At 38.3% G+C, this 10,448-nt stretch overlaps 1 protein-coding gene across 1 annotated transcript; it reads left to right on the plus strand.

Moving 5' to 3' along the window:
• The first annotated feature begins 30 nt into the window (after positions 1-30).
• slc18b1 (solute carrier family 18 member B1) lies at positions 31-10,448 on the plus strand. Its single transcript, XM_038729138.1, has 14 exons — positions 31-285; positions 513-652; positions 5,220-5,315; positions 5,407-5,480; positions 6,411-6,558; positions 6,789-6,945; positions 7,062-7,198; positions 7,289-7,390; positions 7,470-7,561; positions 8,185-8,280; positions 8,397-8,471; positions 8,645-8,738; positions 9,155-9,204; positions 9,342-10,448. The coding sequence occupies exons 1-14, from the start codon at positions 255-257 to the stop codon at positions 9,394-9,396; spliced, it is 1,347 nt and encodes a 448-aa protein (XP_038585066.1). The 5' UTR covers positions 31-254; the 3' UTR covers positions 9,397-10,448.

Below are 10,448 nucleotides of genomic sequence, written 5' to 3' on the forward strand. Positions count from 1 at the left end.
ATTTCTGTGTGAAATGACGTTTGACCATGTTGGACGCTAGACGTCATCGAGGAAGAACTCACCACATTTCTCCAATATAGTCACCGCGAGCTTTCGCTGCCTCAGGACTGTAAGGTTTCTTGTCGCTGAACAGACAGTCAGGAGCTGGTTGCTTGTCGGCTGTTCATGTGTTCAGGGTTTCTCTCCGTGTGTCGTTATGTTACCGTCGGAATTTCTGTCCTGAGTAATTGGAGACTTAAACCAAAAAATTAAGAATGGACCCGCACGCTGATCATGAGCAAAGAGGTTGGTGACTTTTGAAAGCGTGCAATTATTGAATGTTTGATAAACACAAATCATGGCACTTTATTAACTGTTTTTAATAACGGCAACATCTTAATTAACCCTTTAACTGCCATTTGAATGGGATTAAGTTAATCCCATCGTGAACTTTATACCCCTAACACTCAACATTATCCAGTCTCATTATCCATGTTCCTTTACTTCGAGTCATTTCCCTTTTTTCACAACAGATAACGGCACTCCAACCGAATCACAAGATCCTCCCCTGAGGATGACAAGACAGCAGATTCTCACTTTAATATCAATGGCTTCTGTCAACTTCAGTTCAATGATCTGCTACTCAATATTAGGCCCATTTTTTCCTAATGAGGTAAGTTAAAAGAAACCCACATCATAGGTACTAATCACAAGAGTTTAGATTTTGTTTGGGTACCACTGAAGGCACCCTTTAATTGCTTTATTTAGCACCACCATGTAACTTGGGTTTTGAGAAGAAGAAAGAAGAAATAAATTTTAAAAAAAAATAGAAGAAATAATAAATTATTTCTCTTTCAAATGAAACCAGGTTTGCTGCTGCCTGAAAGACCAGTATGGTAACTTAGATTGGCAAACTATCGCTGTGTAATGAACGTTATGGAGTCAGTTTTCAAACATACTGACTCTTCTCTACTTTTGGTACTGTTACATGACTAAAGTAAGTAGCATTTATCATTTCATTCTTTTCCTGAGGTGTCTGTTTACCACCAGACCAGGGACTAAAGTAAAATTAGCCTCCTTTGCTAACTCTGGCTCATTTAAAGAGTTTCTGTATTCTGCTGAAAAGAGAAAATCATAATATCTGACAAGTAAATCAAATTAAAGTGTTGTCCTGTAAATCTCACTTAACTTGTGACCACAATAGCCAATGTTCAGCAAAGGTTACATAGGCATGTTAAATTACAATAAATAACTTACTTATGCTTTATAGAATATATATGAAATATATACTGTTTTGGTTGCCAGGTTGTGCAAATCCCAGCTTTTATTTAACCCTTCTGTCTGGTAATAATGCAGTTACAACTGTTGGTAAACCATTAATAAAGTATTTAGCAGGCCTTTTCCAGAAAGTATAATGGCCCAATTAGTCAAAAGGATTTTTCAAAAACTCATTTGTTGATGTATCTTAATGGATTATAACTGAGTTATAAAACTATATACAACTTCTAAGTGAAACCTGGGTTTGATGCTGTCTTGAGGTTAATAGAATACTGATGCCACGGGCAAGTTGGGTTGGATGGATGGGTCAAGCACCTAGAAGACCACTATTCATTGACTTATTATTATACCTAAACCATGATCTTCTCCTAAACCTAACCAATTAGTTTTGGTGCCTAAAACCAACTGTGACCTTTTCACAACATTAATCACATGTTAGAAAAGCCTCCTGGCTGAAAGGCTTTCTGGCAAAAAGGCCTGAGGCCAAACTTCTCTTATGTGCCATGTGGGTCAAAGGTCCTCATTTATAAAAATTCTTCCAAGATTTATACCTGAACTTAGATAATTTCCAACGCAGTGTCAGGCAACTCATATTATTCGGTGGACTAAATAGTGGGTTGACAAACACGTAGCTTGGAGTGATAATTCCTACCACATTTTTCATGAAGCTAATGCAAATGCATTTGTGCTCCACACTGCAATATCTCTACATAATCAGCAGGAAAATCACTTACGGCAAGTCTAGACTTTGCTTAGAGATAACATCATTTCCACCTAGAAATAAAGTTTTATAAATAACTACTTATACATAGATTTCTGTGAAAGTCATACTTTTAGAATTGAGGCCCCAGGTGTACGTGAACTTTTCGCAGAAAGTGTCACCACTTCTGGGCACTGCACAGGTCGCTGATAGGCTAATATGCGACTCCCCAAGTAACAACCAAGGGACATTATTGAACATTTATTAATTGGTATAAACAACCAATGTAAGTAAGAATTCCCAGTGTGAATCCATTTAGTTTCATTGTGAATTAGAAAATTGGCGGCACATGCCAGCTTGTGATGTTTCCATTCAGAATGCTGCTCCTCAGTAAAAGTACTCTTGTGGTGCGGCAGCTGAAACTTCTATATCTCTTCCCAGACGGCAGCAGGGTGAAAAGGCTATGGCCGGGGTGGGTACTGTCCTTTAGTATCCGCTAATCTAGAATAAGGTAATATGGTACGTAGTAACATCTGTGCCAAAAAATGTGTATTATAAATTATACACCAAATATTACTACTCCTTGTTTACACATGTACTTGGTGTTGTGTGTCATTGGTTTCTACATCCATTGTGTTTGAGTTTGTTTTATGCCAGTGAGGTTCAGTTTGTGCGAAAAATATTGTTCTTTCATATGGTCGATGCATTTTATAGCATTGATTTGTAACTGGCATCATCAGTTTATTGTCTTGTTTATTGTGACATAAGTCATATGTAACGTCACAGCAGAAGCAAGACAAAATCAAACAGCAACAATGTAGTCAAGACAACAGTAAGGCAGTGTGTCTTGAAAAAACAACAGTTAAACATGGAACAAGCCTTCCCCAAATAAAAGAGAATACATCATAACATATACAATATATACATAAAATACTGAGGATGCGCAACATCTGCAAAGACCTTTAAATTAATCATTTTAATAACAGAAAAGGTTTAGTAGAAAATGTTGTGTCTGTACTGTGTGCATTAAAATACTTATAGTTGACTTCTTTACAGAAGTGTTATGACTTAGCTGATAACTGATAAACAAAAAAACAGGCCTGAAACACACACAGTAACCATGGGTGACTCAAGATAGGACACAGTAATAACTGACAGAGCAGGGATTACCCTTTAGTAGTTATCATAAGAGATGTGCTGATTACAGCTATCAGGGTCTGAAAACTCCTTTGTTTGAGTCAAAGATGTGTCCAATAAATAATTTGATGCTACACACAGTTTTTCTTAGACTGAAGAATAGTGTTAGCGTGTGAATACGGGGCCAAGGGTTGTCTTTCGGGGAGAGACACCATAATTTTTGCCCCATGTGCTCACCCATGTCACTGTAAAGCTCATAGATCAGACAGCCATCACCCCTTTCTCTCTAACAACTAGTGTCTTCTCAGTGGAATGAATGAGTAATCATGTGCTTGACACCAGAAAACTCCCTAAAGGCCGGTGAATGATTGGTTCTGATAGACTCATTGGACAGAAGATCTAAGTAAATCATCTACACTAAGCGCAGTTGAGCAAAGGTGAGGTCACAGTGGAATAATAAATACGACAAGGCTTATTCTTCAGAAAAACGATACCTACTTTAGAATGATATTATGATAATAATTACATTACATCAGAATGCTGTTTGTGGATTTAAGCTCAGCATTCAACACAATCTCCCCCATGAAGCTGATCAGCAAACTCAGCACTCTGGATTTAAATACAACACTCTGCAATCGGATATTGGACTTCCTCACAAACAGACCGCAGCGAGTTCAGATTGGCGGACACACCTCCTCCAATCTAGTGCTCAACACCAGAGCCCCCAAGGGATGTGTGCTCAGCCCCCTCCTGTTCACCCTCGACTGCATCCCCCGACACGGAGAGATCTCTGTTGTGAAGTTTGACCATCATCGACTGGATTTCAAACAACGATGAGACTTCATATTGGGACGAAATTGATAATCTTGCAGAGTGGTGTACAGCGAACAACCTACTGGTCAATGTCAGCAAAACTAAGGAGCTGATCATTGATTTCAGGAAAAAGGAGCTAAAGACACACACTCCTGTCTACATCAGTGGTACTGAGGTGGAGCAGGTGAACAGTTTCAGCTTCCTGGGAATCAGCATCACAGAGAACCTGACATGGTTATTTCACATCTCCACGCTGGTGAAGAAAGTTCAAAAACGAATGTATTTCTTGAGGAAGCTCAAGAAGGCCAATTTTCCATGCCAATTTTTTGTCTTTTACAGAGGAGCAATAAAAAGCATCCTGACTGAAAACATCTGGCATGTGATGTGCATGGCCCATGACCAGAGGGCTTTGCAGCGGGTGGTTAAAACTGCTCAGAAGATCATTGGTACCCATTTCCCGGGCATCAGTGATATCGGTGAGGTGAGGTGCCTATGCAGAGCCCAAAGGATACTAAAGGACAGTACCCACCCCGGCCATAGCCTTTTCACCCTGCTGCCGTCTGGGAAGAGATATAGAAGTTTCAGCTGCCGCACCACAAGAGTACTTTTACTGAGGAGCAGCATTCTGAATGGAAACATCACAAGCTGGCATGTGATATGTACGGATCAGGAGAGCAGGGCTCTGCTCAGAACATCATTGACACTCATCTACTGAGCATCAGTGATATTGGTGAAATGAGGTGCCTGCACAGAGCCCTAAGGATATTATGACTTATTATATTCACTCATCAACTGTATGCCAATTTTTGTATATAACGTTTGTTTTGGTAATAGCATAATGGGGACTTTCAACTTGATGTCATTATACAGCACTGTGCTGCAAAATAATTAATAAATCTACTTTATAAGATAAGAAAACCTTTATTTGTCCCACAGTGGGGAAATTGGGGTTTGCAACAGCAAAGACAAGAGCAGAGATAGATAAGTGTACAAGTAGCATAAACAAGTGTCAAACAAAGAAGTACCGTTCTCACAGTATATAAAAACAAAGTTACTGTACATTAAATAAGACTAAAATAGACTATGCCTTATGCAGTACAGTCTCCTGCGGCATAAATAAATACTTGTAATATAAGGTATACCTAATATATCTTCCATTTCTTGACTATTTGTGTTATTCCCTTGACATTACATATCCTTATTTATTACTTTTGTTAATAAGATGGTGTGCTTTCATCGGTTGTCACTGTGTACTGTGAAAAAATTGTTTCTCCTCTGACCTAAACATTAACACATGAATATTTCTACTCAGGCAGTGAAGAAGGGAGCCAGTCAAACGGTCATTGGTCTCATATTTGGCTGCTACGCGGTCTGCAATTTAATTGGTTCATTGATACTGGGAAGATATGTAAGTATATGACATTATCTCATATTAGTTCATATTATGTTAAGTGTGATTTGCTGCACAGTTATTTACTCTCTCTTTGTTGCTGTATCAGATTGTCCAAATTGGCGCAAAGTTCATGCTTGTTGCAGGGCTTTTTGTGTCATCAGTCTGCACCATTGTGTTTGGGTAAGTGTTGGTCCTGTGTGGCCACAGAAACATGTTATGCAGAATTAGAACTCATATATTAAAGTAAAAGAAGGAAAACAACCCTGATATGCTCACTTAACAGAAGTTGACGCTTTTTCAATGTTTTCATTATAGCACATGTTGATGTAGGCCACTAGGCATCTGTTTCTGGGCCAAACGTTATATTTGAGGTGGTTGGCTACACATCAGTGAAGGCTAGAAATATTCTGTACTCTTATTGTCAGCAAATCTATTTAAAAGACGAAACCAACGGTAAGTGATCTTACTAACAAGTATTGTGTGTGTATTCAAAGCCTAATATAGCTTGTTCCTCTATGCCAAAGAGCTGAAATGTCGTCTAAAAACTATTAAAAACACATCAATGAGCCACACCGTTGCACCGGGTGACATGTTCCTTCAGTGTAATGAACATGAACTTACATAATGAACTGAAGTTTATTTTGAGTCGACTTGCTGCTGTGAATACTCATCAGTATGGAGCACCCCAGCTGTTTCAGGAAATTATTTTAAAAAAAAGGTGAAACAATATATTTGACTCTTGTTTACAGATTTACATCTTCAGTAGAAAATGAATGGAATTAGGGCTGAGAGCCACAGACAGGGGGGAAAGATGGAAAGTACTGAGAGACAAACACAGACATTGTTGGTCTTTTAATGGGATTTATTGGCAGTGAGAAAAATATACAATAGAACAGCAGCCTCACCTTAAAGATAATTGTGAAAAAAAGATTTCTTACAAAACCTGCCATTGTTATTCTCCACTTTATTTGAATGTGGATAAAAGAGGACTTTTGATTATTTAGTCAGACTAATTAAGACCAACCTAACAGCCCATTTTGTTCAGTATGCATTTGTTTAAAATTTTTCTGTTTGACATTACTTGATTGTTTTTGCTTTCTTTACTCATAGATTACTTGATCGGGTTCCTGCAGGACCCGCTTTCATTACTCTGTGCTTTATAGTGAGGTCCATCGACGCTGTGGGCTTTGCTGCTGCGATGACCTCCACTTTTGCCATGACAGCAAAAATATTTCCAAACAATGTGGCAACTGTTTTGGTGAGTCTAGGCAACCCTTGTGGGACTGGCATGTTGTTGAGACATTAGTATCACGAGCAAACTAAAAAAACTAAATATGTTTAGGCCTGTTATGTGTGTCCTATTTCTCACAGTGCCAGGGAAAATAATAAATGGCTTCTGGGAAAATGCTCATATTCTGCTTGCTTGTATATATATAATACTGTTTATGTAAATGCATGTTTTAATCTGCCACAATTCTCTCTCTTTAGGGTAGTTTGGAGATTTTCACAGGACTTGGTCTTATAATGGGGCCACCGGTCGGGGGGTGGTTCTACCAGTCATTTGGATATGAAGTCCCTTTTATGCTTCTTGGATGTTTCCTGTTGATTATGGTTCCTTTCAACATTTACGTCTTACCAACCATTGGTAGCTGCTGGGGATTTCAGTACATTATTTTCTTCATTTTCAGTCATTTCAAAAAAGTAATTATTTGTTTCTCAGATTGTAACTGTGAGCTGTATTTTGTGCTTCTCTCTGCTCAGATGCATATCCCTCGAAGGATTCCTTCTTTCGACTTCTCGCCCAAGTGAAAATAGTCCTCATGTGCTTTGTGATATTCACTCTTAGTGCAGGTTTGGGCTTCTTGGATGCCACGCTGTCCCTTTTTGCTATTGAGAGGGTAATTTCCTTTCTCCTGGTAAAGTCAACTTACTGTAGAAAGAATGCTTATTGTGCATCAAGTGAATGAGTTATTCTCTGTTGTACCTAGTTTAGTCTCTCATTTGGCTACGTGGGAATCATCATGCTTGGTTTGTCGTTACCATACTGTCTGGCAACACCGGTGATCGGGTATTTTACTGATAAATATCCTGTGAGTATGAAAGCAAATAATTAAATTTGGATAATTCCTTCATAATCTAATCCTTTGTGTATGTGTTTGTGTTTATCAGGCCACCAGGAGTTGGTTTATGGTGACAGGAGGCGTCGCCACAGCGTTTGGCTTCTGTCTGCTTGGTCCTGTCCCTTTCCTTCACATCCCAAGGTGTGCATGTGGTAAAGATGGAAAGTTACCTTAGCTTAGCATTAAGACTGCAAACAAGGGGAAACAACTAGCCTGACTCTGTGGGGGGGCAACAAAATTTACGTCCCAGCACCTCTAAAGCTGGAGACTCCACAGGTTGCTTGGCAATGTTACTTTGACGACGAGACTCCAGGAAGTTACAATGCCTGGCCAAGACACAGTCTGGCACATAACCCTGAATAAAACCACAACTTGTTTTTTCAACAAGATTTTACATATTATTTAGTGAGGTGTAGGGTTGCTGGTAAACTGATTTTGTTAATTTTGGACAGAGCCAGGCTAGCCAATTTACCCTGTTTTTATTAAACACCCAACAATTTGTGCTTGGCTCCCTTTAGGGCACAGAAACAAAAACAGCAGAGGGTTAGAGAAATACAGTCGATATCACACAGTTTGCAGTTAATTCTTGTCAACAGGATAAACAGGGACTATATGTTCTACTGTTAGACAATAGATTCACATATTCGTAATACTACCAAATAGTAACAAATCAAACTGATATATTGTGCATTTCAGTGTACTCAAAGTATTAACTTATGTATAAAGTATCTATTTTTTGTGTGTGTGTGTCTTTGCGTGTGTAGTCAGCTGTGGTTGCTGATCCTCATGCTTGGTGTAATTGGGTTTTCTCTGGGCATGACTGCAATCCCCACGTTCCCTGAGATCATCACATGTGCATAGTGAGTGGCTTCACATGTTGTGCTTCTAGATTCATGACCTGTTTTTTTGTTTTTTTTATGTATACAGTATATGTCAACAGACACGCACACTCCACATTCATTTTTCTTTTGTGTAGTAAACAAGGATTTGAGGAGGGACTAAGCACTCTTGGAATGGTATCTGGGCTGTTTGGGGCTGTTTGGTCCATGGGGTAAGTCCTACTGGCTTTCACCAACATACATTTTCAACAACAACACATTTGCTTTTCAGTAGCCATATTTCAATCAAGAAAAAAGGATGTCAAAAGTTGATACAGTAGATATGAAATCGGTTTTCTCACTGGTTGGTACTTATTTCTAAGTGGAAATGTGTTTATTTTTAAAGGATGTTTTATGGCCCAATAGTGGGTGGCCTTATCACACAACACCTGAACTTTGAGTGGGCAGCTGCAGTCCAAGGAGGCTTGGCGTTTTTGGCTGTAAGTATCAGTTTGTGCAGGTATTTGCACGGTGATCTATGTGAGAATGAAGCCATGAAAACTGTGATGATTGCAGATTAGCAGTTGATTTTGATCTTATTGTGACGTAAAAGATCCCATATCATCACAAATAAACGATTAGTTGCTCATGCACTCTGCCTTATGCTGTGGAGACAGTGGTCACACGTCGGATTTTCAGGCCTATAAAATGTTGCATGTGTGACAGCAACAACATGAGACTGTGAAAGTTGTCGCTCTGATTTCATGGCATTTATATAAGGACGATGAATGTGATTCCAAGCCTGGTAATCATTCAGGTGGTTAAACACAACATGAAGATTGATAGAGAAAGAAGGGTGGGATTCTTGTTTCTTAGCAGTTACACACATGAATCTCAGTAACCACTCTGTCCTCAGGCCTTTCTCCTCGCTGTGTTTTATGCCTGTCAACGCCCACAACAACACAGGTAATCATTAACCTCAAATTATCAGATACGTCATATATTTATACATACTGTATACTACACGGACGGCTATTTAAACTTTATTTGTGCAGTTTCCAAGATCATGCTGTGTAACACTCACTTTTGTGTTTGAATTTAAGCATTATAGAAGATAGCCAACAAACAGATGAAGGCACTCCTCTTCTGAATGAATGAAGCCCTCAGCAACATGTGGAAGGACGCCATGCTGAACAAAACAGGATCTTAGTGTTTAAGGCCTCCAAGTTACACATATAGAATTTTTAAATGATATATTTTATTAACTAAATGCTTTTAAATTACATATTTTTGGTGTTGCAGGGATTGTAATGATTTGTACTTATTGTACAAACATGTAATAGTATTATGTTTTCAGGAAATGTTTAAAAATGTATTTGTAGTTGGTACTGCCTAACCTAACGGCCTAAAAAAAGCAATACAATGATATTACTCAGATTTTAAGTTGCCAATTTTCAAGTTACACTTTCAAGGAATGTAACATGAATGAATGTATTCAACCACTAGAAATCACACATTCATGTCCAGATCACAAACTAAATGTGCCTTTTGTTCGGAAGCTCTGCTGTATTAATGATCTTAGTTTTTGACATCACATGACTTGGATTTTATGTTGAAGTGACCACATTCATAGTAACATGAAGGATGCATGTTACGTGATATATTATACAGGTCATATTAATTTAATATATAATAATCTAATATATAATACTATATATATTGTGTAATATACAGTACAGTCTAAAGGGGGCATCACGTCACATTTCAGAGCAGTTAGTGATAGTATGTTGTGCCTTCTGTTCTGACCGAACAATTTTTGAGGAAGATTTTGCACAGATTTGAATATAAAGAGTATGTAAAAAAAAAAAAACTCAGACCAACAATTAAGAGATCAAAAAAACATTTGGAAATAATCTGTTTTATTAGCTAGGCGTAGCCTAGAGGGGACCATCCATTACGGTTAGTTGTGTTTGTGTATCTGTATTAATAAACCCAAAAGCCTAATATTGTCTCTGTACATTTATGAAAAATTGTGAATCACATCAACCACAAGAGGTCCTTGAGCATACACAAGCACCTCTCACGGTTGTTGTGACTCACGATTTTTGAGAAATCTTATTTTATTTGTTTGCGAGGAGTGACAGGAGGGGGTTTGTATGCGTGCAGTGCTACAACAAAATGTTCTAAATAAATACGAATGTTTAAATTCA

Source organism: Micropterus salmoides, unplaced genomic scaffold, assembly GCF_014851395.1.
Source record: "Micropterus salmoides isolate LMB-PRFRI ecotype aquatic unplaced genomic scaffold, ASM1485139v1 Ms_hic_scaffold_19, whole genome shotgun sequence".
In the NCBI taxonomy this organism is placed as follows: Eukaryota; Metazoa; Chordata; class Actinopteri; order Centrarchiformes; family Centrarchidae; genus Micropterus; species Micropterus salmoides.